This window comes from Salarias fasciatus, chromosome 12, assembly GCF_902148845.1.
Source record: "Salarias fasciatus chromosome 12, fSalaFa1.1, whole genome shotgun sequence".
Classification (NCBI taxonomy): domain Eukaryota; kingdom Metazoa; phylum Chordata; class Actinopteri; order Blenniiformes; family Blenniidae; genus Salarias; species Salarias fasciatus.
This window is the reverse complement of record NC_043756.1, coordinates 28,838,539-28,866,213: the sequence shown is the minus strand read 5'-3', so window position 1 is coordinate 28,866,213 and position 27,675 is coordinate 28,838,539. Positions and strand designations below refer to the sequence as shown.

At 45.4% G+C, this 27,675-nt stretch overlaps 1 protein-coding gene across 1 annotated transcript; it reads left to right on the top strand.

Moving 5' to 3' along the window:
* Positions 1 to 264: 264 nt before the first annotated feature.
* Positions 265 to 25,556, top strand: LOC115398174 (protein crumbs homolog 2-like). Its single transcript, XM_030104835.1, has 13 exons — positions 265 to 349; positions 9,375 to 10,070; positions 10,699 to 10,894; positions 12,429 to 12,568; positions 12,743 to 12,895; positions 12,976 to 13,089; positions 17,123 to 18,070; positions 18,458 to 18,999; positions 19,803 to 19,968; positions 23,008 to 23,872; positions 24,279 to 24,395; positions 24,466 to 24,592; positions 25,335 to 25,556. Exons 1-13 carry the CDS (start codon positions 280 to 282, stop codon positions 25,554 to 25,556), a joined length of 4,356 nt encoding a protein of 1,451 aa, XP_029960695.1. The 5' UTR covers positions 265 to 279.
* Positions 25,557 to 27,675: the final 2,119 nt, after the last annotated feature.

The following is a 27,675-nucleotide window of genomic DNA, read 5'->3' as shown; positions in this document are numbered from 1 at the left end:
TGAGTCCGCTCCATGACTCCACCCCGTGTTTTACCCCCCCTCCATCCTCCACCCTCTGCTGGGGTGATTACTCTGCTTTACCCCAGAGACACTCACACACTCACAAACTCCCACAACACACACACTTGCTCCGGCTCTCCCGTATCTCCCAGAGTCCCCGGGGTCAGGCATGGAGGTGGCGGTGCTCCCCAGGAGCAGGAGCAGCAGGAGGAGCAGCTAACTCCAGAGCCGGATGGATGGAGAGCCCCCCGAATGAGACCCCCGCAGACCGCCTTCGCCATGGAGCTCGGAAGAGTCTGGTCCAGACATCAGAGGACGCTGCTCATCACCATGATGATGTTCAAACTGGGTGAGTCAGAGCAGGAAAGTTGCAGGTCACCTCCACCTCCACCTCCACCTCCACCTCCACCAGGCGGTGATGGAGCAGTGACCCCCAGCTGGAGGAGGGACACACTCCAGAACACACACTGTCAGGAAGGAACAGCAGGTTAACACTTTATTACACTTACATTCAAGATAGAATCCTCTAAACGTCTCATACGGTGTTTAGTTTATACACTTTTAAGTAATTTTTCTGCTGAAATATACAGAAAAGAAATCATGTGATTAATATTGTTTTATAGCTATAAATCACATTCGTTTGTTGTTGTTTTGTTAAGGTACATAAGCCTGTTTGTGTGTACATGAAGTAAATAGAAGATTTGTTTCTTTTATTTCACTCATTTGATCAAAAATATGATATGAATATACATATGATCGTCAGTTTATTCATTTTAATTAAGTTTATTTGTGCAAAATATGCATAAAAGACAAATGAAGGATTAAAATATTTACATAGTATAAGGAGCCCATTTCTTTGAATACAGCAACATAATCACAGCAGATGATTTTTTTTGTTACCTGTAAATCCAGCTTTTAAAAGTACTCTAGCTTGTTTTCATTTAATTAATCAGAACTTAATATATGTGCATGTGGATGTGATCATGTTGCTTTGCGTGGATGTTGATGTTTGTACATGAAGCAATTCGTACATTTGTTCACTTTATTTTACTCATGCTTATATCACTCAAAATCTTCACTTTGTTCATGCTGTTTAAGTTTACTTGTGCAGAAAAAAAGACAGAGGATAAGTTTTTGAATAGAACACTGAAATATATACAAACTGTAACGTTTTAGGGAAAAGACACTATTGTAACTTTCATGGTCGGTTTTCTTTCTATGGAGGTGTTTAACTTACATTTAAATCTTTCAAATTCTAAGTGTGTTAGAAAAGTTTTGGTTTCTGGTGTTTGGGGGCCAAACTACTGCAGCTGTGTGTGTGTGGCGTAACTACACCGTAGTGCTGTTGGAATAATATTATTATTAAGCATAAATTCATGATATTTGATTACAGATTTGAACACGTGGCATATTGCGCGGTGCATGTAGGAACCTGGATCAGCAGGCTGCAGCTGTGTGCAGATGTGCAGGACGTGTGCAGCCATGCATGACACTCCTTCCTCTCTGTAGATGCGAATAATAGTCTGATGCCATGTTTTTTTTATAATCAATTTAGTTATTATATTTACTGATGCAAAATATTTTTATGCTACAAATAAAAAATAAAATATTGAAACTTTTTATATAAATATATTAAAAATAGATGAACTAGATTTTATTGTAGTTTTATATGCAGATGAACTTTGTATTTATCATCCACTGATAAGTCTTGACACACTGGATTCCGCCATTGTTGTTTTTGTCCATCTACTGAGAAAGGGCAGAAGAACTATTGACTCTGGCCGAGCATGTGCAGCAACAGCGTTTTAGAAAAGTTGTGTTTTCCTCCTTTTTCCAGATGGGCTTGAAACATTTTCTAAAAGTTCTGCTTCTGAAAACTTTTTTAAAAAGTCACATTTCAGTGGATCCAAGCACCGCTGCCGTGTAACTGGACACTTAAAACACAAGAAAAGTTTTGGGTTTTGACTCCACATCATGCTGAAAAGATGCTGCAAAGATGTAGAAGGAAGTGAACCACACAGAGAAGAGTAATGTGAACTTTGACCTCTGGAAGCAGTATGAGTCTATATGGGAGCAACCTGTTAGCTTCCTGCTGGATTTAAATTCCTGATTTAACTTTGCCACCCTGCCCTGTGTGTGTGTGTGTGTGTGTGTGTGTGTGTGTGTGTGTGTGTGTGTGTGTGTGTGTGTCGGGGTGTGTCTGGGTGTGTTAGCCCGGTGCACCCCCGACACTTCATGAAACCCCCGAGTGACCCATTTTTCCCGCGACCTTCATTCTGTGTGGAGCAGCGTCTGAGGCTCCTTTCAGATCTCAGGGATTGGCTGCGGGTGGCATTGTTACCCGTCACCATGGCAACCGGCCGAGCGTCCGGCTGCACTGCCTTTTTTTTTTTTTTTTCCTGTCCCCAGCTTTGAATGGAGGAGTGAGGGGTATTAAGGAGCGTGGCAAGAGAGCTGGCAGGACACACTCACACACACACACACACACACACGCACACACGCACACACACACACACACGCACACACACAGTTTTTTTTTTTTATGTAAAGCTTTCTCAGATTAATTGAATGAAGCCTCAGTAAAGAAGAAACTGAGTGAATAATCTCCATCTCCTCCTCTGCAGGCCCCCCCTGTCCCCCCCCTGTTCCCCCTCAGCTCCCCCTCAGCTCCTCCTCTCTTCCTCCTCTCTTCCTCCTCTGTGCTGTCATCTCCAGATGATGCACACAGCAGGAACCTAGTGCATTTGTCAGGACAGTTTTATGAGCTGTCAGGGGGAAACTGTGACTCATTCAAGGAGAATTCCCCCTCCCGGGACCTGGACAGAGTTTGTTTTCGGATGAAAAACATAAGAATCAAGCAGATAAAACTCATGTGGAGCTGCAACAGTTGGCGGATTCCCTCTTTAGTTGCTTTTCTGATCGTCAATCGAGATGATTTATGACCAGTTTTTGGTCAGATTATTATAAAGCCTAAATTCTAAGATTGTGGAATCTAAAATATGAAAAAGAAGTGGTCAATGTCGGTCCTGATGGTGATGAAGGGAACACTTTCTGGTTTAGTTGAGTTCACTTTAGGACACGCATGATTACACACCTGATTATATTTATAACCATTTTCAAACTCTACAATGGAATCACTATGAACTGGGAGCCACTGTCGTTGTTGTCTCATTCATGAACTATTAACTCATAGTGCTCGTGCGCTGCAGCGTTTTCCCCGTTTCCATGGAAAGAATGTTGGAGTATTTTCAAGTCGTTCTGTTTTCTGTGGCTCCGAGCTCCGTCGTCATGTGAACGGACCTCCAGGTGAACGGACCTGTGAAGGCCTCTAATCAGTCTCAAAGACCTCATTTCTCAGTGAAAGAGCACAGTAATGAGTAATCCACTCAGCAGTCCGAGCAGCTGTGTTTGAGGAGCCGGGTGTCAGTGAGTCGCTCTGCTCTGGCCCAGGAGTGTGTTGGGACATATTTCGTCTCTAAACGAGCCCGGGACACTTGCTGACGTGACGCAGCCTTTGTGAGGAGACAAAAAGCTGCACGTCTCTGGCCGGGACTGAGTCAGGGGGGATTTTTTTTTTTTTTTTCCTTTTCTTTTTTTGGTTTTTGTCCAAAGCAGCGCAGCCACCTGCTGAGGAGCCTCGGGAGCACAAAGCTGCCAGACTCTTCAATAAAATTCCTCTGAGCTCAACTTGTGCGTTAGCCGGGGGGGTGGAGGCGGTGGGGGTAGGGGGGGGGGGGGGGGGGGGGTTTCTGTGATTCAGGGGCTTCAGCTTCAGCTTCACCGACCCGCTGACTCTCTGTTGACTTTGTGATCAGTGCAGCAGCGACTGGGAGTGAAAACTTTCACTCTGAACTCCTCCAAACGGCCCGACGCACTCAGACTCACCTCCTTTCAGCACAACTCAGGTTCACTTTCAGGCTTTCAGCAGAACTGATTGGGTTTTAAGCTCTTTCAACTCTTTTAACATGAATATTTTACTATTTTTATATTTCACTGTAAAGAAAAAGAAGTAAACCATAAATAATAAAGTGGTGCTACTTCACCTAACATGCAATAAACTTGAAAGAAACATGATTACATTTTCAAATTTAGATTCTCAGCAACATTTTAGGCATAAATGGGTATTTTTGAATGTTAAATCATCAAGCAAAAACTGTAACAACATTACTGAATGAATGAAGTTATTCTAGAAAAGTTCTGTTTCAGCTGGAGAATAAAAAAGGACAGAAGGATTGAAAGAAAAAGAAAAAATGAATGAAAGAAATGCAATAATGAAAAAAGGAACCCAAAGCAGATAAAATAAATAATAATTTAAAAATGTCAAAAGAAAGAAAAATGAAGGAATCATACTTAAAACATAAAAAAAACAAATTAAAAAAAAACAAATGTCAAAAATTAATGAAGAGCAAACACCAAAAATGAAAAGTGAAATTTGAATTTCAGCATTAACATTCAGATTGCTAGATACGTGATAAAATATGTTTTAATTGAACTGATTTATTTGTCACAGGAGCAGCTAAACCAAGGCCCTGTTTCCACCTGGCATTAAAATCATTGGTGATCCGAGGTCATGCGGTGAAGCCAGACATCGTTTTCTTCTTTATCATGCGTAAAGAACGAGCTGCTTCAGACGGGAATCCAGTAACCCATCGCTGTCCGGTTCATAAACACGCTGTAAGCTAACACTCAGAGTATTGGCTGGAACTGAAGAACCTCAGCTCAGCTCCATTATGACGTGTTTTCCAAACACACTGCTGACCCCTACTGCATTCAAGACGCATATTGTTCTTACTACCAAACGCACATGATCATATGTGGGCCAGAGCACCTGGGAAAGTGGTCTGAGTGAAGATGTATTGCTGCCTGTTCATACTAGATCACCGGAGATACACTTTAATGCCAGGCGGGAATGGAATCTATATGAATTGTGTCGAACACTCAGGAGTCCGTTAAAGTTCAATTTCTCCTCCTTTATCAGCTCCACAAAGAGCTCTCACGATAAGAAGCCTTCCACACAAGATTCAGCCTCGTCTTTTTTTTAAATTGCACCCCTGTGTCTTTTTAATCCTTCAGTTTATTTGCAACTTTTCTAAGTACTTTTCATAGCAGTTCACAGAATAGCTTGCAGACAATCTCTGAGCTTTTATCTAAAGAGGAATGAAGAAGGGTCTTGAATCACTGCTTCCCATCACAGAGACACTAAGGAGGGGGTGCAGATCCCCCCCCCCATCTCGGAGGTCTCTGGAGAGCGTCCTGACACCCGTCTACCTGCCGACGCTCGGCTGGCGGCTCTGCTCAGTGTTTGTGTCGGGCTGAGCTGATGGTACCAGTCAGAGCCCGGACCGGAGCTGTCTGCTGCTGCCCTGATGGATGGAGGGTGTGTGTGTGTGTGTGTGTGTGTGTGTGTGTGTGTGTGTGCGTGTGTGTGTGTGTGCGTGGGAGGAGCTGCTATCAGCTCTCAGGAATGTGTGAGGGTTTGATTAGATGTGGATGAAGGGGTGAAGAGTGAAAAGACCCTCGCTGTCCCTGTGTGGCCGCTTCAGCTGGATCCATGGTGGGGGTGGGGGCGGGGGCGGGTTGAGTGGAGGTAAACAGGTTTACAGGTCAAACATGAAGAGGAGGATGAAACATCACACGGTAACACTTTACTTGAAGCACCCGGTATGACATATTATAAGTAGTTATAAACACTCATAAATGATCACAATGCTTTATAACTCACTATACAGCATAGGGTTAGGGTTAGGGTTAGGGTTAGGGTTAGGTCCTGGCTTTGTGATCATTTATGAGTGTTTATAACTATAGCTACACTGTGGCATTGTAATGCTTTATAAATGTACTTATAATGTGTTATACCGGGCGCTTCAAGTAAAGTGTCATCGAAAAATCTTATTAATCCCGGAGAAAAATTCTTAAATAAATCAATTGAAATCCTGTAACATTAAGTTGAGGACTACAGTTGCATAATATCAGATCAGCTAAAAATCAAACTAATAAAAAGAAAAACGACATCTTTTTAAACTAACATTTTGTTCCATAAAGTGACATATTTAAAGACTGCTTTATTATTTATTATTGTTTTAATTTTTTCTCTCAAAGCAAGCTTTTCTCAGCTTTTATAAAATATGACTCATATTTCACTTTCTTAAACCCTAAAAATACATTTTGAACCACGTTGTTTTAAATGAATGGACCCTAAACACATTCTTGACACGCTTCAGTTGTTTCCTGTTCGATGGCTGGCTGTCATGAGGAGTGATCTGAGATTAGAAGACACTGCTTGGTTACAGTTGGAGTTTTACGAGCCATTTGAAGGAGATATAAAAGGTTTAAAGTGGTGTAAGTGTGAGTTGGAGCTAAGAAAGGGAGGCAGAGGAGAGAAGACAGAAAACAGGAAGTGACGCTTTTAGAATAGACGTGACGGTTTAGAGTGTGATCAGAGGAGAAACATGCTGAACCTTCACTATCTCTCTGGAGTGAGACCACACACTCTGAAGCACAACGTTCACATCTTTTCCTCCAAATGCTGCTGCTGCAAATGTGTTGAAATCAGGCTCAGTTTGCCCACGTTGGCCTCTAGATAGGTGAATTAGCTGGAACAGTTTTGACATTTCTGTCTGTGTCTTGGAGAACTTTTGAGTCAATGCGTTCAAAATGTGACACAGACGAGCTAAAAACGTTACTTCTTCAACACAAACAGGGAAAAAATGGTTTAATCTCAAACACAAGGACAAATGGGAATGTCCATTGTGGTAGCCAACACATTACGCTCGCTGGATCCCTTCTCTTCCGGTTTCTGGACATGCCGCATGCTGCACAGTTTTTTCCACTGCTCTCATTGGCTTTCTCTGCTTCTTGACATCATTTGAGGAGCTCTCCGAAAATGCTAAGAGGCACCCGGCGGTCAGTCGTTTGCTTCCAGGCCCCAGGCATACTGAAACTACTGTCTTTTCATATGAGGAGGAAGGACTGAGCTGAGTTTGTGTTGAGTGTATCAGCTGATTTGTAACTTTTGGGAGAAATTGAGAAAAGTGACCCGTGTTACAGAAATCTGCGGCCTCCCTGTGAGGTGCTTTTCGAACGGTTCCTAAAGTGACTAATATTAGTCACTTTCACACATTCTCTGGGAGCAGTCATGGGTTCAGAGTCTTGCTCAAGGAAACTTCAATGTATGGACAGGAGGAAGTGGATTATTGAACCTGCAACATTCCTATTGAGAGACGACCTCTCTAACAATTTCCTATTAGTGAACTAATAAGCCGTATTCACCACGGTCGTATTTCCGTATTTCTTAAGGTCGTGAATGCGCAGTGGCGATGCCTCAGAAAAGTTGTATTTCCTCCCGTTTCCAGGGACACAGAGGCATCCGCCTTGGGAATGCTTTCAAAAAGTTGCATTTCCAACTCATGTAAACTGACACAGTTTTCCGTTTTCATTTGAAAATGTGTAAACGGGGCCGTATTGTGAAAGTACAGTACAAGTTGCTCCAGAACAAAGACCCCCCCCCTCCTAAAATGACTCCAGATTATCTCTGAAAAGGCCTGCAGACATTCAGTTTGAGTGTTTTTTTCAAAATATTACAGTAACAATGTAATGCTGGTGGATATTAAACTCTGTGTCTCATGTTTTGTTTTTGTGCAAATCTGATGCAATGTTTCGAATAAAGATAACACAAATGAAAACTACTTCAGACAAAGTTACTTTTTGAAGACAGAAACGATTTTTCCACTCCTCATCATTAAATATGAGATTTGGTTCCACACACCATGCTGGGATTGTTACTGACACTCAAATTAAAAGAGAGGAAGCCCCTCAAACAACACAGCAACTCAGGAACTGTCAGGTATGGAAAGCAGGGGAGGAAGTGGTGGGAGAGGTGAGATGTGCGGAGGAGGAGGAGGAGGCTCAGTGTTGGAACAGATAAAGGAGGCGATAGCAGCTGCATGTGAGAGGAACCGGGGGTGTCGGAGAGGAAACAGTGGGAAAAGAGGCCGATCCAAACACATCGTTACTGCGATGTTGCCGTTAGCAGACGTTTCTCCGGAATGTTTTCCATTCAGAGCCGCTCACGGAGATGTGACTGCGGGTGAAAATCAAACAGCTTGTTAGGATTCTCCAGAGGAGGAAGGTGTGAGGAGGAGTGGTCCGCTCCACGTACAGGTGTTTCCATCGCTAAGAAGCTGATAACAGCAGCCTGGAGTCTGTTACTCCTGGAAGAAAAGAACAACTTGGTGTTACTTTTCTAATAGAAACCTGGCAATAAAAACACCTTCTGCAAATAAGATAACTGGCAAATCTCTGAAGCTTTGGACCCAACTTTTACAGAGGAAGTAGAGATCAGATTGTTCTCATCCTTTCTTCTGCAAGCATATTGACGCTATTGCTAATGTCAGTCCAGTTCTGCTGATGAAGCTCTCGTTCAGTTTAGTATTCTGAACATGGCCTTCATCATTGTGATGGCCCTCCGTCGCCTGCGGGTTCAGGAACAGGACCACCGTCAGGCCTGTGATCCTCCTTTGATTTTCCCAGTCATTAGTTGGCGAGCTTAGCTGTCCAACAGATGGACTGAGTTGCTGACATCAATTTATTTAAGCCAGTCTCCTGCGGAGAATGAAGGAAGCCTCTATTAGAGAGGCAACTTGCTTAAATCCTCATGGTCTGTGAAGTCTGAGCTGTGGAGCGAGTTAAACTTTCATTGACAACGCTGACAAATGCCACCTCGGATGTGTGATAAGTTTACTTTTGACACCATCTGTTGCAGCCCTAAATCCACGGAAAAGAGGGGCTTGTTTCTCTACATCACCGGATTGGAATACTAAGCACTGTAGAGGTCAGGGTCGTAAGAAGCCCCTCAGGCTTACAATTGGAAGGTTAGATTAACAAAGACCACAAGCTGACCTACGGTCATACGGGTCATGTATACTGTGTGTACACAGCCTGTATGACTTTGTATGCTCCAGGGTTCCATCAGTTATTTTTGACTCCAAGCAAACATTATTTTGGGAAAACAAAACTCTGCTATTTTACTGAAATCTGCAGGTAACCAGCCTTAAAATTTCTAGATTGTTACTCTCATTGAGGTGAACCACTTCCTTTTTAAAACTGCCGACATGCTCGGGAAAGATGTGCTATCAAAAGATTTTGGAACAATTTTTGAAAGTATTCTCTGATTATGTCTGTTTAATATTGTCTCTTAGGAAGCGTTTGCATCTTAATTCAAATTTCAGATATGGTCTTTGTCAATAAATGTGCTTCTGTACTTCTTATAAGTCCTTTCAGTGGAAGTGCTCAGTCACAGTTTGACCTTCTGGTTTTGAGGATGACCTTTTTGCAGCCCTCAGAATGATCAAGTTGTCCATTTCCTTCTGCTCCAGGTTTTCTGTGCACAGCTGCAGCAGACAAGTGTTTATCTTCACCCTGCAATAATGGAGCCACGTGCCTGGAACACATGGGCGAGTACATGTGCCTGTGCCCTAAAGAACCCCTGTGGTACATGGGCAAAAACTGTGACGAGCTGCACGACGCCTGCCTAATGGCACCCTGCACCAACTGCACCAGCACGCCCGGGACCGGGGACTTCATCTGCCTCTGCCCGGACGGCTTCACCGGCCTCAACTGCACCCAAGACGTGGATGAGTGTGCGAGCAACCCCTGCCAGGGTGCTCGGTCGCACTGCGTGGACAGAATGAACGGATATTCCTGCCACTGTCCCATCGGATCAGGAGGGGACGACTGCCAGGATAACGTGACCACTTGTGCCGATCAGACTTGCCACAATGGCGGCACGTGCACCGATGTCCCCGACTCGGGGCCCCGGTGCTGGTGTGCCGCAGGGTACCAAGGCCCCAGCTGCGAGGAGAACGTGGACGAGTGCTCGTCGGAGCCCTGCCAGAATGGAGCCATCTGCAAAGACGGCGTCAACGCCTACCAGTGCTTCTGTGTGCCCGGATTTCAAGGTTACCACTGCGACCTGGACATCAACGAGTGCGCCTCCCGACCCTGTCAGAACAACGGCACCTGTCTGGACGAGGTGGACCACTACCAGTGCGACTGCGCTCCAGGATTTAAAGGTAACACACTGCGTCCTCACCGACTGTTCTTTTGCTGCAGAAAGATTCAATGGGTCTTTAATGGTTGCTTAATAGCAACTTTGATGCCAGAGTACCAGATTGTAAGACATTATTTAATGGTGTATGGAACTGGAGCTACTGAATGATGTGTAGAAGTAACTGGATGACTTTAAATCCAGCTTATTCAATCAGTATTCATCTATTGTGGGATTGCAAAAACTACATCGTCACTGCTAGAGGGCCAAATTTGTATTCATGAGAACTTGGGCATCTAATTCATTAATCTATTTATTTTGAACAATAGGCAAACAAACTCAGTAATATTTAATTTCAACTGAAAGCTGCTTCAGATGTGTTAAAAATGCTACCTTACCTGTGAAAATATCCACTCCTAAATATTTGGGATTTTTTTCGAGGTCCTCAAAGTGTGTGATGCCTCTCAAAATAAAAGAACCTGCTCTGTTTCGAGCGGTTTTGTTCCCGTTGCTGTGTTTCTGTCTGCAGCTCCTGGCAGCTCCTCTCTCATTCGGCGATACCGTTACAGAACGTGTGCTAAGATAATTAGAGGTGTTGCCAATCTCATGCCTTGGCCCACTGCCATCCTGACTCGCTCTGCCTCCCCCCACAGGGATCAACTGCGAGGTGGAGATCGACGAGTGCGAGGCGCTTCCCTGTCAGAACGGCGCCACCTGCCGAGACCACGTCGCCATGTACACGTGTGAGTGTCTGGCCGGCTTCCAGGGCCGCGACTGCGAGGTCAACATTGACGAATGCGCCAGCATGCCCTGTCTGAACAACGGCCGGTGCATAGATAGGGTCAACAGGTAGACCACACACATACTCACACACACACACACACACACACATTACCATGTGACTAAAAAATGTAATTTTGAGATTGTAAGGTTGCTAGATGAGCAATACATCAGTGTTTGTCCATGTAAATCTAGCTTGTGACTGGACAACCAGTGATTTGTAAATACAGGAAAATCACTCAGTTTCTGTAGTTTTTGGTCGCTCTTCAATTTTTACACACTATTAAACCCTCTTGAGAAAAAGAGAGGGCCTTGAAGAGTTAACTGGTCAACTGTATCTTCTATTTAAAATGTTATGGCAAATTATGTTTATTATGTATAGAGCTGCTATTTTTGCCTTCAAAAGAAAATTTAGCCAACATAATAGGTGTTTGTTTCATCAACATAGAGTTTTAAAAGTATACACACAATTAAACTGTGAAAATACATCAACCTTACTCCAGTTTCTGAATAGTGATTAGAGTATCTCCTAAAACCCTAAAAGAAAATGGCTTCAGGCAAAATAAGTATGCACTAAAGGTCAACTTTTTCATAAAACCGGATCACATAGTTCTATTTATTCAAGTTAATAATTACAAAAACATCCATGGAAAACAGTGATATGCTTCATAGTGATATTATCAAAAAGCGAATAACTGATTACAATGACAACAGTCAGTCACTGCTTGGAATTTTTTTTTAATTGTTCACCCTGATTGTGTTCTCATAGTGGGCAGAAGATGGTTTGTAACCTGGGTATTAGCAAGAAAAAGATGGTGTATAAATTGGATGATACAGAAGTTATAGCAATGTCAGCTTCTCTCAGTAGAAATACATTATGAACAAATGACTAAAATCAACAGCAACAAACCAGGTGAGAGAAACTACAAACACGGAGGCTGCGCTTAGAAAATCAAAGGCTATTTTATGGCATGCTAATGCTAATCACAGCCACTGCGGATGCCGGCTAATGCAAATGTTTCCTTTCAGTTTCTAGGATTAATAGGGCGCTGTGCCCATGATAAACATACAGTTCAGTCAAATAAACTTTAAAAAAAATCACGTCAGACCACGGTCAGGGTAACGTCACGCCTGATTATGTTATTTACAACTTATTGAAAACCCATAATGCTGATTTACCTACAGTTGTAAATCTTTCATGTTGCTGTGAAGAAGGCCGAGTAAATTCAGGATTAATCAGGAGCTCGGGATAACAGCTAGCACGGCGAGCAGCGTGCTGCCTTCATCGCAGTAATCAGCGTGTCCTTGTTTACGTCTGTCTCCTGCTGAGCCTCGTGCCATCCAGCTGCACGTCTGCAGGGCAGACATTAAAGTTGACCAAGGATAAGAATTAATCCACTTAGCGCTGGTCGTGCTGATGAGTCACAGGACGTCTCGGAGGTGCTGTGAATACCCGGTGCAGCAGCCGCTCTGATTGGAACAGCAGTGAGATGTAACCTACCCCCTGAACATGAGGATAGCCGCTCCACACACAGAAAGTCGAACGTCTCCTTGACATTTCCAGCTGATTGAAAGCCTCATCTGTGTCTCTGCCTCTTCGTAGCTTCGAGTGTGACTGTGAGGGGACGGGGTTCGTAGGAGACCGCTGTGAGGAGGATATCCCCGAATGTGCCTCCGACCCCTGCCAGCATGGAGCCACATGTTTGGAGGGGATCAACAAGTACGAGTGCCTCTGCTGGCCAGGTATACCCTGACTCTGTCTCCATGGAGACAGAGGAAAACGCAACCTTTCTGAAACGATGCTGATACGCGCCAGGGCTGTAGAGTATAGTGCCGCACATACGCGAGTAGATGAACAGTAGCAACAATGGCGGCCTCCAGAGTGCCATGAAGTGGTGTGTGTGTGTGTGTGTTCAGGTTATGAGGGGCAGAACTGCGAGGCGGACATCGACGAGTGTGAGCAGAATCCCTGTGAGAACAACGGTGAATGTGTACAACGTTCCAAAATCCCGAACTTCAGCTATGAGGAGGCTTCTGGCTTCATCTGCCACTGCGTGCCTGGATTCACCGGTAAGCATCTGAAAGTTCCTGGAATCACCCTGAATGATTTTATCACAGATCGGGGTGTCATTGCCGTTTTCCTCTCGCAGGAGATAACTGCTCCGTCAACGTGGACGAGTGCATGTCTGCTCCGTGCCGGCATGGAGGAAGCTGTCAGGACCTGATCAACTCTTACCGATGTTTGTGTCCAGATGGCTTCACAGGTAGGAAGAACCTCTGATCCCAGAGGAAAACACCCTCTACTTCAGGTGCCTCCTCACAGTCCATTCCCAGGTCTGTGGTCCAGAAACTTGCACAGCTGAGGCTGCTTCCAAATGAAAAAGGAAAACTTTCTCTGCATTTTGGGGGTCTGTTTACAGTATTTGAGCCACTGAAAAAGGCAAACTTTTGAAAGTGACTAAGTCCATGTTCCAGGAAACGCTGGAGATGGATCTTTTCTGAAGTGCTGCTACTGCGTAGTGAATAGTTCTTCTGTACATCCTCAGTGGATGGAAAATAAGAACAATGTTTTCCTCCAGAGTGTCTTGACTCCCAGTCCAGATTCTCCTGCAGATGATAGTTTTAGAGTTGATCATCGCCAGTGGTGGTCTTTCCATACAAATGTCCTTGTTCTCTCCATTGTTTTTGTTTTTTGCACATTTTTTTCCTCTTCATGCATGTGTGTGAGGTTTCATTACAAAAAAAAAAAAAACCCAGCAGCTGAACCTCAATCCCAGCATGCTGACTGCATTAAAGCATTTCTGCCTTTTCTGTGTAAATGGACGTTTTCAAACCACTGCCATGCAAGCATGCAACTTTTCTGAAACACAAATGCAAAAAGATGCGTTTTCTCATTGTGCAACTAGAGCCTGAGTTATTGATAATATTGGCTGACCGTATCTGAACACATGAGCAGAGAGAACGTCACTCGTACTCGACATCACTGAGAGACATTCGAGCGGACAGAAAGCTGACGGCGCTATTTTAAGGAGTCTTCACTGAATCAGACTGACTTTCTCACTGCTTCAAGGTTAAGCGATAAAATGGAAAGCATGAAGACCTCAAAGACCCCAAAGACTTTATTCACTTGGTAAATTAAGGATGAGAAGTGGGGAACAGACTTTTTTTTAGGCCATCGGCTGGGCTCCAGGAACAGTGATGTGGTGTGTCGCTGGAATGGATGCGATTTCAGCATATCTGACATGATAGTTCATATTTCTGGATATTGATTGCTATTATTGTATATTATTTGACAGGCTATAGGAATAACTTCTAATAAAACGTGAACAAACTGACACATTTTAGCCAAATAAATCAAATTCTGGTGATTTTCTTTTTAGCAGTTCAATGATTAAAAATATGAAAACCGAAAATAAAGTCAAACTAATGTAAATTTGAAGGCAGATTTCCCAAGTACTACTATATTTCCTCACCTAAACATGTTTGGCAAACCTTAGATAATAATTAATGAAAAAAAAAAAAGACTCATGATTCTGCCTCTCGATGCCAGGATAAACAGTTGGTTTTCCCTCTGCAGTTTACACTGTACTTCTTGTTGAGGTTTGTCATTGGTTTTAATCACATGTGCTTCTGTTTATGTGTCGAGAGCCAAACAATACAGGCCTAATCCTCCTCCTGCTGATCATTCCTCATGGCCAGCCAAGGTATTAATTCCTCATTAGAGGAGATTTGTCACTGCATCAGTCAAAACAGGAGGAGCCGCAGCAAAAAGCTGACCTTGAGACATCGAAATCTGGACTTAGAAGTGAGGAATTTGGCCAAAAGCTCCCATCAAGGCGATGAGAGGCTAATTTTCTAACGGTGTTGTGAGCGTGAGGTGCGCTGAAGCCGCAGCCGAGCCGAGGATGTACAGCGAGCAGAGGGGCATATGGTACGGAGGAGCATCGCGGAAAATAACAAAGCCAATACAAGCTGCCATATGTCAGCCGTTCATCTTGGGTATTAAACGTGGGGTCTCCTAAGAAATTTGTCAGGGGGTGGGAGAGATTACAGGAAAGCTGCTTAGGAGCCTAATTAAAAGCCTGATAAAAAAAAAAAAAAGTTGCACGAAAGAGTGTGAGCAAAACAAGGGTCCTCGTATGAACATGTCCGTGCGCTGCAGCGGGAGCAGAAACAGGAAACTCCATATGGCTCCAAAATATGATCTCATTAAGTCAGTGTGGCTCGTGTGCACGAGGTGGTCGCAGCTAATCCAGGAGGGGTGGACCTCGCTCACGACCTGCTGACAGGAAGATGTTTAAACGAGGTGAACAATGTGCATGGAGGAAATGTATGTCCCTCAGTTTAGTCACTTGTTGTGGACAATGTTTGAAATAGGAGGTTATAAAGAATTTTGAATGTAAAAACTCTACTTTTTCCCAAAGCTATTCACAGATATTAAAATACTTCTTTCCTGTACTCCATCTGAATGTCAAACATTCTATATCAGAGGTTCTCAAACTTTTTACAAAGTATCTTTTTATTCTAAGTGTTGTACTATTTTATGCTATTTTGATAATTTTGCATATTTAATAGTGCTGTCAATTTTAATCGCAATTAATCCATTGAGGTCTGCCAATTGGGTCAAAGAAAAGAACTAGAGGATAATAGTGTTTTTTCCTGACATTGGGACTGATTTATGAGGATTAGATTCTTCATTGCAATTAATCTCAACTTTAAAAAAGTTAATTGTTGACAGTTCTCCATGAATTAATCACGATTAATTGCGATCAATGCAATTAAATTGCGATCAATGTGATTAAAACTGACAGCACTAATATTTACGGATATATTTTTGAATTTCATTGAAAGAAATATATTTATATCTTACTCCCACTTACCGGGATCTCGTATAACACCAGAGGATCTGAGCAGCGTTTTTGTGTAAATGAACAACCGAAGTGCTCCGAAAGTTTTCCATATTTACCTGAAAACCTTGCTGTGTCCTCAGTAACCCTTTTCCTAGAGACCTCGGGGGTCTGGATGTTTCATATTCTTCAAGACCATTCAAAGATTAACAGACAGGAAGTCTTGGACTGTTTCCTGTGACATATAGGCTGTCTGTGCAGAGATTGAAGCTCAGGCGTGATGTGCTCCACCCTCTTATTGTTGGTGAGGACTGTGGATGGAAATCAAACACATTTTATAATGAGATCTGTGAGCACTCAAAACTTCAGCATATAAACATGTTTCTCTGAATGTGGTTTGCTCAGAAATCCTTCAATGTCCAGACCACAGTGGCCTTATTTAGTTAATTGTCTAATGTGCTGGCTGAATTTTGAGAAACGAAAGGATCAAACCCTTGCTTCTGGTGGTTGGTGGTTGTCCGTCCGGCTCACCTCAGGCCTTGAACCTGCAGCACCTCCTGCTGGCTCCTTCCTGCAGCTCCGACCAGGGAGGGACTGCAGCGGCTGGCGCATTCCTCATGTCAAACACTGACAGGGGCCAGCTGGAGGCTGGAGGCTTACCGCTCTGAGGGCGGAGTGGAGGGGGTGATGGAGGAGGGAGAGAAAGAGGGAGGAAGAGAGAAGAGGTGGGCAGGGCTGCCTTGTAATCACTCCTGCCTGTCTGCCTGGTACAGAGCGGAGGAGTGCAGGGACTAGTGCTGTGTAAGCGATAGAGAGAGGACCCGCTGGTGTCACTCGTGTCGTTGAGCAGTGGAGAGGATCATGGGGGGACGCAGGCTGCCGCCGCTGCTGCTGCTGTGCTGCTGCTGCTGCCAGCCCTGGTGGTTGACAGGTACAGTCTGGTACAGCACTTTTTTTTCACGCTACATTGCTGCAGAAGAAAGTTGCTTGGCGGTGTGTGAGGGTGGAGCCTTGGCACCGGCTGGATGAGCAGCTTTCCTCGGGTGTAGAGTTTTCTGAAGGACTATGTTAATGCGAGCTGACTGCTGCTGCCAGGGCTTAATGTTGAATGCGGTTTGATGAGGCGGCTCTGACCTGCAAGTGGACTCTCTGGCCTGTAATCTATCTGAATGTGTGTGTTGCTGTATTTCAAAGATCCGCTATTTAAATGATGACAATTCCTCATAATGCAAAGCTAATTGACAGCTAATCAGTTAATACTCATTTCCTCAGGCCATTTCCTCCTGAGATCTGCAGGAAAACTCCTGCGTGTTGATGAGTGCATGCTCAGACCTGCATGTCATTGGAGGATTTGTTGTTCTTTGACCTTTCCACCTAGTTAATTAGATATATTCATGCATGCGTTGCTTTCGTGCTTTGCAGTCCTAAACGTTGGTTTCTCTTCTTGCAGGCGTTCACTGTGAGGTGGACGTCAACGAGTGTGACAGCGATCCCTGTCAGAATGGCGCCACGTGCGAAGACGCTGCCAACTCCTATCAGTGTCACTGCCCGGCGCCGGATCCCGGCCAGGAGCCGTGGGGGGGGCGGGACTGTGACGTGGTCCTCGTAGGCTGCCGGCGTCACCAGTGTCAGCACGGGGCGGGCTGCGTTCCGGTCCTGACCGCCGAGGGCAGGCACAGCTACGTCTGCCAGTGCCCGGCGGGCTGGACCGGCGATCGCTGCAACACCTCCACCACCTTCTCCTTTGGCTCCGAGGGCTTTGTCCACATGCTGCTGCCCGTGTCAAAGAACAGAACCAAGCGGCAGAGCGACGACCACGGGCTCCACATGCAGCTGCGCTTCAGGAGCACGTTGCCCGACATGCTGCTGTTCCACCGCGGCACCACCGACCGCTTCTTCTCCCTGGAGCTGGTGGGAGGCGGCGTCCAGGCCAGGGTGAAGTCTGGGAAGACTCTACAGGCGGTCTACCCCGGTCCGCTCAACGACGGAGAGTGGCATCAAGTCACCGTGAGCATGGACGAGAGGCTGCTTCTGACGGTGACGGGGCCCGGCTGCGAGGCGGGATGTCAGGTGAAGAACGAGGGCTACAACCACCTGATGTTCCTCCAGCCCAGCTCCTTCCAGCAGCTGTACGTAGGAGGAGCACCGCAGGAGTACCTGGCCAGGTCGTCCAGTGGGAGGGGCTTCATTGGCTGCATGGAGGACCTGATGGTGGACCACAAGCTGCTCCTGCCTCAGGACCTGCTGAGGGAGGAGAACAAAGGCCTGGAGCTGGGATGCACCAAACACGACTGGTGTCAGGAAGACCCGTGCATGCAGCGCGGACAGTGCGTGGACATGTGGGTCCGAGCCAGCTGTCAGTGCCACCGGCCGTACTACGGCGAGCACTGTGAAAAAGGTACTATCCTCATCTCTTTATACTGTCAATGAAAACAATGTGGTCTAGTGAGAGGAAGATGCTCTACATGACCAATTTAAACACAAAGAAAAAAATATGCAAGGAAAATCAACCTTGAAATTGATGTTAATAAAGGATCAGAAGTAAAGATGTAACTGAGTCTTAATATCCAAATTATTTCCCATTGCCACAGTGAATCCATGGATATTTTATCTGACAGAATATGGAACCATTCTCTTACTCAATTGCAGCAGATTGTGGATAATTTCACATTCAAACCATAACTGAATGTAATTTTGCGATGCTTTAGAGGGTCTAAAGAGCCACATGTGGCTCCACAGCTGCAGGTTACAGATAATCCAGAACTTTCTCCACCTACCACCACAGAATTTCCATCCTGGACGTTCGGCCACGAGAACACCACCAGCTACTCCGCCTTCAACATCTCTCAGACCCACGGAGACAACTTCACCGTGTCCTTCCTCATGCGCTCCCTCAAACACAACGGCCTGCTGCTGCAGTTCCGGCGAGAAGGGAAGGCCTACCTGACCATCTACCTGAAGGAGGGCACGGTGGCCATCTACAGCCCCCACACCACGCTGCTGTCCGAGGCCAGGTGGGTCACCGACGGCAACAACAACCTGGTGGTCGTGAAGGTGCGCTACGGACACGTGGTCTTCCCCAAAGCGGGGAACCAGCGCGCGCTGGGGAACGTGAGCGTGGAGGAGGGGGACGTGGTTTACGTCGGGGGGCTACCTGGGGACAAGAACGCCAACGCCTGGGGCGGGAACTTCAAGGGCTGCCTGCAGGACCTCCGTCTGGACCACAGGCTGCTCACCACAGAGGACCGGCATGAGGGGACGGAGGTCTACCAGGCCACCGTGGAGGAAAACGTCCTGTCAGGATGTCACAGCGACGACACCTGCAAGGTAAGACAGGAGCTTAAGTCTGTATTTTTGCCGGCCACCCAATCATCAACTGCGTGTTTCCATAACAACTGATTAATCTGTCCTCTGCATGGCTACAAAACATTTTCCCAATTATAAATCACTTTAAAGAAAATTCCTAACAGATTTGCCAATGTTCTAAAGATTTGCACAATACATTTGTACCTGAACGGAGTTTATTCAATACTTCAGAATATATCCAGGGTTTCTGCAATCATGACTGGAACACACTGAGAGTAAGGCCTCTTTTTCTAGTGAAAATGGAGAAATTTCATTGCATTTTATTAGTAGTGCTTGGAGTCATTGAAAGCACACAGTTTTGAAAAACTTTTCGAAAAGGCAAATATGACTGCGTGTGACTGTGACTGTGTGAATGTGAATGTGACTGTGTGAATGTGTCTGTAGCCTATGTGTAAATGTAACTGTGTGAATGTATGGACTGCTGAGTGAGATGAAGTCATATAAAAGATGCATGGGTTGTTTTTCTTTGATTAATATATGACAAAAAGTTAAAATTACCTCTATATAATAGAAACCATGAACGGAAATATTGATGATGGGAGCTGATCCACTGAACTCTGTATTGAATCAGCCCATTTATCAGTTTTCACTCTGTTGTAGATCTCTAGCAGTGTTTGGATTGTAAGGCTTGTGCTGTTAACCTCGTCTTAGCTCGACCCTGCGAGTGAATCTTTACACTCAATCCTCTCTGCCGTCGCTCCAGGTGACAGATTTCACCAGCCTGCATCTAATCCACCCATCTGTGTGTGTGTGTCTGTGTGCAGGATGAGCCCTGCCTCAACGCCGGGCGCTGCCGGGTCACCTGGAACGACTTCAGGTGCGACTGTCCCGTCAACTACTCTGGCCGGCTGTGCGAGACGCGGCTGTGGTGCGTGGACAAGCCGTGCTTCAAAGGCGTGCGCTGCGTGGATCTGCAGGACGGTTATGAGTGTGAGTAAATCCCTCTCTTCACCCGGCGGGGCGGGGCAGGGCGAGTCGGGTCAGGTTAGTTTGTTTAGCCTCTAATTTCTTAATAAGACTTACAGACTTGAAAAGTTTGTGCAGGATCATTGAGCAGTAAACCGTCAAAACAAAACAACCACAGCGAGAGAGGGAAGAAACTCCACAACCTCGAGAGGAGTACTCAGATTACTGCACACACTCACAGAGTGTTTTATGAGGTACACTTACTCAGGCAATGACAGGGAGAAACTATGACCAACCACTGAGATCAATAATAAATACTACTTATCAACAGATACAAAATTAACAAGGGCCATGAATTCACTAAGATATGCATGGATCGTGCTAAATTGCAATTCAAGCCCTGTTTACACCACAACGTTTTACAGTTCTTCACAATAGTTAACACACAAAAATCTAAACTTTGGCACAATTTGCACAACCCTAACTTCACGTACCTTTCGCTGGACTCGAATTGTCACTACTTCACACTCCCTTATGACTCCGCTAGACTCTGACTTTCCTTCTTTACACTCTGACACCAGTCTGACATCACCTTGTGGTCTAAACACTATACCCAATGTTCAGGTGTTGGACACACACCTCTCATGTAAAAGCTCAAAGCTTCAACCAACAATACACTCTGCAGTAAGTTGCACATTAACTTGTTGTCAAAACACTACAAACAATGTTCTGTTGCTACACACACTTCTCATGTGACATCTCAATGGTATCAACCTACAACACACAAGTGTTCAAAACTCAACAAATTCAGGTCAGTACACTGTATACCAGGGGTCGGAAACTGGTGGCCCGTGGGCCAAATCCGGCCCGCCAAACTGTCCAATCCGGCCCGCGACTGGATTCCAACACACTCAAGCACACACCCCCCGGGGCCCGCGAGTGGACGCACTGCCCCCCGTAATGGATGATGGATGGCCCCGATCCCCCCGCGCCACAGGTGTATGCCTCTGTAGCTCCCGTCCTATCCCAAGACCGTGGTCTACACTGGACCATGTCCTCAACAGGAACTCATTAGCTATGAAGCAGGTCTACAGGGTCCCGTTCAAAAGAAACACAGACCAGGTGAAGGAGCTACGGCTCCAGTTTGTGCCTGTAAGTCCCATACAGTACAGTACAGCACTGACATACAGGTATTGTAGCCTACCTCTGATGTACAGTAACACATTTTTTTTTCCTTTTCTACAGTGTCTTTTGACCTCTCTGTCCATACAGTAACTTGCATTGTCTCTGTTGTTTCAGCGAATCCAGGAGCTTGATATGGTGAATGAACTATATGAATATATTTTTTTGGTAACGCTTTACTTGAAGCACCCTGTATAACACATTACAAACACTCATAAATGATCACAATGCTTTATAACCAACTATACAGCATAAGATTATGTTTAGGGTCAGGTCCTGATGTTATAAAGCATGTTGATCATTTATGAGTGTTTATAACTATAGTTATACAGTGCCATAATGTACTTATAATGTGTTACACAGAGGTGCTTCAAGTAAAGGGTTACCATTATTCTTATAGATGAGGCTGGGTTTACTGTAATCTGGTCAAGAGGAGGTGCAGGGGGGGCCAGCGGGCCATTGTTGGCGTCCGTGTGTGTAGCAATAAATCACCATGGTGTCCTGCACCGCCATGTACACCTTGGTGCCGATAACACAGACTTGCTGCTGGCCTTCCTTGAAAACCTCCACAAACAACTTGCTCCACCAGATCACACTGATGATCCTCAAAGAATGACTGATGTTGTCCTCTGGGACAGTGTGCGTTTCCACCGGGCTCTGCTTGTACGCCAGTGGTTCCAGGACCAGCCACACTTTACGCTGTTATTCCTCCCACATTACTCTCCATTCCTCAACCCCATAGAGGAGTTCTTCTCTGCTTGGAGGTGGAAGGTGTGTGAGTGAAACCCCCAGACCAGGTCCCACTGGTCCAGGCCATGGAAGGAGCCTGTGGGGACGTCAGCCTCGAGTCCATTCAGGGATTCATGCAGCACTCAAGGCGGTTCTTCCAGAGACGTCTCCAAAGGGAGAACATGGCCTGTGATGTGGACGAGGCCCTCTGGCCTGACAGAAACCAAAAGCATGATGATGCTTGATCATGATGATTCCTCAACTATGTCCAAAAATAAAACATTTTTGGCTGCATATTTGTGTGCTGTTTTAAGTTTTAATTTTTTTTTAATGAAAAAGTAGGCTACATTGAGTCATTTTTACGAAAAGAGAAACATCTTATTTTCCAGAGTCACTGTCATTCATATGGTGTGTTCCATTTTACAGTAGTGTTTTTAGTTTTTCACTACAATGTGCTGTAAATGCTCGGTAGTGTGCAGCAAAAGCTTACTTGTGTGTGCTCAATGAATGGTATGTGTCATACGACTGTGTGTACCAGATGAAAACAGGAGTTCCATTTTGTGAACACAATGTAGAGATTTGATGGCAAGAGTGTTCTTGCAAAGGGAGTGTCAGGTTTAGTATTTTGTGTGTGTACTTTTCAGTTTTGTGTGTGCAGTATTGAGAAAGCCGTTATTGTATTGAGAAACGTGTGTTAAAAATCGTGAAAAACTGTAAGTAAAACTGCATTGTTTCTGTTTCAGAAAAGTTTTTTTTTTTTTTATGGCAACGTTTGGAAAATGAAGTAATTAGCATGCCAGGCTGAAGATTGTTGCTGTTCATTTGGAGTAGATGGACACTAGCAACACAGTTTTCCTCTGGTGTCATGACTTCTCCTTCATACTCTCCTGAGAATTGGTAGTTTTACAGTTGAGAATCACTCCTAAGTTGTACTGAGACTCAGAAGCTGGATCTTGAGTCGTAATCTTATCCCAAGGTTCATGGTTTGTCCTCTCATCTCGACTGATTTCTTTCTCAAAGTATCCTGGAGGAAGGCGCAGCCCCAATCTGGCCATCGTGTACGAAGTTTGGCACCATTCATGAATCCTTCATTCAGCAGAAAAACCCCTGTTTGAGCTGTAAATGAGCTGATGTGTTCTCGTCCTCCTGCAGGTTTGACCGAGGCCATCTTCCAGGACAACGCTCTGCAGTATGCGGCCAACGGCTCGCTGCTGAGCTCCGTCACCAACATCACCATGGAGCTGCGGACGCGGGACGAGGAGGGGACGTTGCTCCGGGCCGGCGGCGGCGGCGCCGAAGTCTTCTGTTTGGGTCTGCTCAACTCCAGCCTGCTGGTCAAGCTGAACAGCGGCGAGGGCCTGGAGCTGCTGGCCTTCACCAGCGACAGGACCGTGGCTGACGGGGCGTGGCACCACATCCAGCTCAGCATGGTGGACCCCAGCAAGCCGGAGTCCCGCTGGCGCCTCACTGTGGACGGGCAGAGAGCCGGCGGCAGCTTCGGGGTCAACGGCAACCTCAACTTCCTGAACGACAGCGAAGTGCGGCTGGCGGAGAAGTACACCGGGTGTCTGGGCGAGGTGAGGGTGGGTGGAGTCTACCTGCCGCTCGTCGGCGTGCCGGACGCCCCCCAGACCAGCCGCTTCTCCAGACTGGGCGGGCACGAGCCCATCGTGGGGTGCCAGGGCGCTCCGATCTGCGACTCCCAGCCCTGCCTGAACCAGGGCGTGTGTCAGGACCAGTTCAATGAGTTTAACTGCAGCTGCAGCCCCGGGTGGGAGGGGGAGCTGTGCCAGGCGGAGATAAACGAGTGCGCCGCCGCTCCCTGCCTCTACGGGACCTGCAAAGACCTGCTGGCCGACTACGAGTGCTCCTGCGAGCCTGGGTACCAAGGGAAGGACTGCGGGGAGGAGGTGGATAACTGCCTGGAGTTCGCCTGCGTCAACGGAGGGGAGTGTGTGGAGACGGTGGGAACTCACACTTGTTCCTGTCCTGCAGGCTACGTTGGAAAACGCTGCCAGTGAGTACCCAGCTTCTCATACCTCCACGGTGGCGAGCTGAACTTTCAGGGGCCACATGACGCCGAATGTGGCCTCAACTGGACCAGACTGCGAAAGGCATTGAATAGTAATCTAGTATGTACTTTTCAAAGAAGTTTCAGCATTTATATAAATATCAATATCAACTGTGTCAATATGCAGGTTGTGTGTTAGATTTTTAAATCTTTGATGGGCAAGTTTTGTAAATCAACACGCAGATTTAAAATGTCCTCCACTGCGATTTCTAAGTTTCAGTATGACTGAATGGACCCTCCTCTGCCTCTCACCTGTGAAAGCAACGCGTTTAAAATTTTTGGAGTGAAATCGGTGGTTCGGGGACCCGTTGTGACCACTATGCCTGAGAACAAGTGTGTGTTTGTCCACTAGGTGGCGTTTTCCTCCGGTGGCATGTGACGCACGCACAGAGTGTCTGAACGGAGGAGTGTGTATCGGAGGCGACTCTGGAGGCAACTGCACCTGCAAGCCGGGTTACACTGGAGCCAGGTGAGTGTGTGTGTGTGTGTGTGTGTGTGTGTGTGTGTGTGTGTGTGTAACCACTGCCGATGTGTTTCAGGTGTGAGGCAGAGATAGACGAGTGTGAGTCCAGTCCGTGTCTCCACGGCGCCACCTGTCTGGACAGACTCAACCACTTCCAGTGTGAGTGTGCGCCGGGCTACAGCGGCACACTGTGCGAGAGCAACGTAAGTGAGGAACACACACTTATTTTCACCTCCAAGAGATTCTGACCTCCTGGAGTCAGGTTCTGGTTTTGATTCCTCCTGTCTGATGCCACAGCGTTGTGCTTTTCAAGTGCAGTTCATAATGAATAGCGTTATCGTTATTTTAATCCCATGTAGAGGTGTACAGCCGTGTCTTCACTCGTGTGAATGAAGATTAAGTGGAAATACAGTCCTGGCAGTCCACTGGTCATTAAGAGTTGTTAGTGTAAAGCAGGGATCTGCAATCTTCCTGACCAACAGAGGAGTTTTCACAATTTTCTAACAAATAAAATTTTGTCTGGAGGCACAAAACGTGTTAATTATCTGAAATGAAGAAAAATGATCTAAAAAGAAAATGGCTATGGGTTACATTCATTGAGCTGCAATTCAGATATACTGTACTTTGTGACATTTTTAAGATTTTACAGCTTTTTTTTTTTTAGATGATTTTCTTCTTCTTTTTCATTTACATTCATCCATCTTGGCTACTTGTGCTTTTTTTTTTTTTTTTTTTTTTTTTTTAGCTTTTTAGCTGTTTCAAACCACTGTATTCTTCCACTGTGTTTAAAACCACTGTATTCTTCCTAATCATGAGATTTTTTTTGTTTTATTCAGCTCCTGTGTCAGATTTATCCTCACATGGATCTAAACATCGAAGGGATTAAATCAGCTCCGTCAGTGTGTTTCAGATTAAAAATGTCCCGTTTCCCTGTGTGTCCTGCAGAAAGGCGAGCACAAGGAGCTGGTGCCGTGGCTGGCGGTGACCATCCCTCTGACCACGCTGTGCGTGCTGCTCGCCATCCTCACCGTCTTCTTCCTCATCATGACGTGTCGGAAGAAGCGGCAGTCGGAGGGCACGTACAGCCCCAGCTCGCAGGAAGTGGCCGGCGCCCGGCTGGAGATGGGCAGCGTCCTCAAAGTGCCCCCCGAGGAGAGGCTGATCTGAGGACCGCCCGCCCATCCACCTCGCAGCCGGACGCAACGGACGATCCGACTGGAAAACTACTGACGCGGACTCCTGAGAGCTGCAGAGAAACGAGGAAAGTGATGCACTGAGGAGTTAAATGGAGGACAATCACAAAAAACTCTGTCGACAAAAGCCACCGCTTCTGATTCAGCAAAGAAAACAAAAAGATGTTGGACAGAATGTATTTATTCAGTATGAATTTCATCTCTGGCTCCTCACGACAAAAGCTGCACACGCTTACAAAACACTTCCCCGCCGTGCCTGACAGGTTTCAGTAACACAGATTTTGCTGCGTTTTGGGTGTCTGTTCACACAACGAAGCTCAGAGCCGCCCGAAAATCCAACTTTCTGAATACAGTTCCCAAGGTTTTGAAAATGCTGCAACTCCATCTCTGTTCAAATGGGAGAAAATTCATTTGTTTTAACCATTTAATGGACTTGATTCTGACACAGTAACATGAATTTCGTTCACTTTTGTGATTTGATACCCTTCATTTAAAAGAATTTCTGTGTAGTTTTGAATGATAAAGAAGATCTATTGTTTAATTATTTTTACATTTCTGATCAGAAGTCGAAAAAACTCAAACATCAAAGTTGAGTCAGAAAATTGTGTTAAAAAAAAAAAACACCATTCAATATTGACAGACATGATTAAGTTGACTTGCACAGAGCAGTAAAGGAGAGTTGAAGCCATTTTTATGGGAAAAAAGTTAAAAAGGGATCAAACTGAATCAAAGACAATAGGAGGATGAAGAGAGACGCTTCATCTGAGAATCACCAGACAAGTGCAATGAAAGGAAGTTAAATAACCTGAGGCGGATAGGAAAAAAAAAAAAAAACACATTTGTGATTTTAACCTTTTTTTATTTTGCTTTGCTGAATCAGAAATGGTGAATTTGAACAACGTTGCCTCGAGCGAATGTTTTTTTTTTTTTTCCTTCTCCCGCTTGGTTAATATGTAAATACATCAGGAGTCCCACAGGAGCGGAGCTGAAGGCTGAAGTCTGCCGTCATCCTCACACTCCTCAGCTTCCTGGAACTGGAGTCGGAAACGAGAACTGCTGTACCATACTGTCCATATGCACTGTTTTTTTTTTCTTTTTTTGTAAACTACTGTGTGTTTCTGTCGTCTTTCTCCATGTTTTGTCGCATCACTGTATTTTTTCTTCTTTTGTATTACTGGGAAATGGAAACTGTATTTAATTGTACAGATGCTCCTGCTGTGGTCTGAGGTCTCATCACTGTTCTGGGTTTGGATTATGTTCCACAGATTCTCATCAGGACACCTCGGATGCTAACGCCCGGTGCAGTTTGTGTATTTCTGCTGAAGATGGTTGATCCCATTCCCATCAGGCTTAATCCAATTTAAAGGTGCAGAGCCCATACAAACAAGTACTGCAGGCGGATGTTGTAGCGGTTTGCACTGTTGGCTCACGCCCAGAAGATTACAGGTTTAAATCTGGTTTGAGCCTTTTGGTCTTTCGTCCAGTTTCCTCCAAGTCCAAAGACTTACATTTCAAGTTGTTTTTGACTCCTGATCTACTACTAAAGATTTGCAAGTAAACAAGCTGATCTAGGTGAAAAAATTCTGAATAGTTGTGCTAATTGTCGAATGCACGACGTACAGAGGGACGTTTCCTCAGCTGGCCCTAAATTACTTTCATTTGTGAATTTATGAGAAAATAGTTTCTGTTAAATTCAAGTCAATTAAATTGTGGCTTTCCAGCACATCGTTATCGAGTAAACAGGGTTTAAAACTGATAAAACACTTCAGGAGGAACATCCAACTCAGACTCACACCATGAGGACAGAGTTTAACCACTACTCCACTGAGCTGCCAAAGAATCATGTTTTCTCATGTAAACACAGACATGAGGCTGAATACTTTCTTTATCAGGTCACATGTTAGTATAAAACCGCTGCTCGCCAACTGTTGCTCTTCATTTTGTCACCTGTCCTGGTCTTAATGAGGCTTTACTCCGAGTGATTCTGATCGTTCCAGACTGAAGACGGCTAATTGTGGAAATATCTTCAGCCGTAGGCTGAAATCTTCAGTCTTATGTCATACAGTGTGAAGGGTTTGCAGGCAGCTATTGTC

What these genes read in the sequence shown, in the direction of transcription:
- LOC115398174 (XM_030104835.1), top strand. Translation starts at nt 280, where the DNA reads ATGGAGCTCGGAAGAGTCTGGTCCAGACATCAGAGGACGCTGCTCATC. An exon ending in TGCATAGATAGGGTCAACAG is followed by an intron (nt 10,895 to 12,428) that starts GTAGACCACACA and finishes GCCTCTTCGTAG; the next exon opens with CTTCGAGTGTGACTGTGAGG. An exon ending in TCTGCAGGACGGTTATGAGT is followed by an intron (nt 19,969 to 23,007) that starts GTGAGTAAATCC and finishes GTCCTCCTGCAG; the next exon opens with GTTTGACCGAGGCCATCTTC.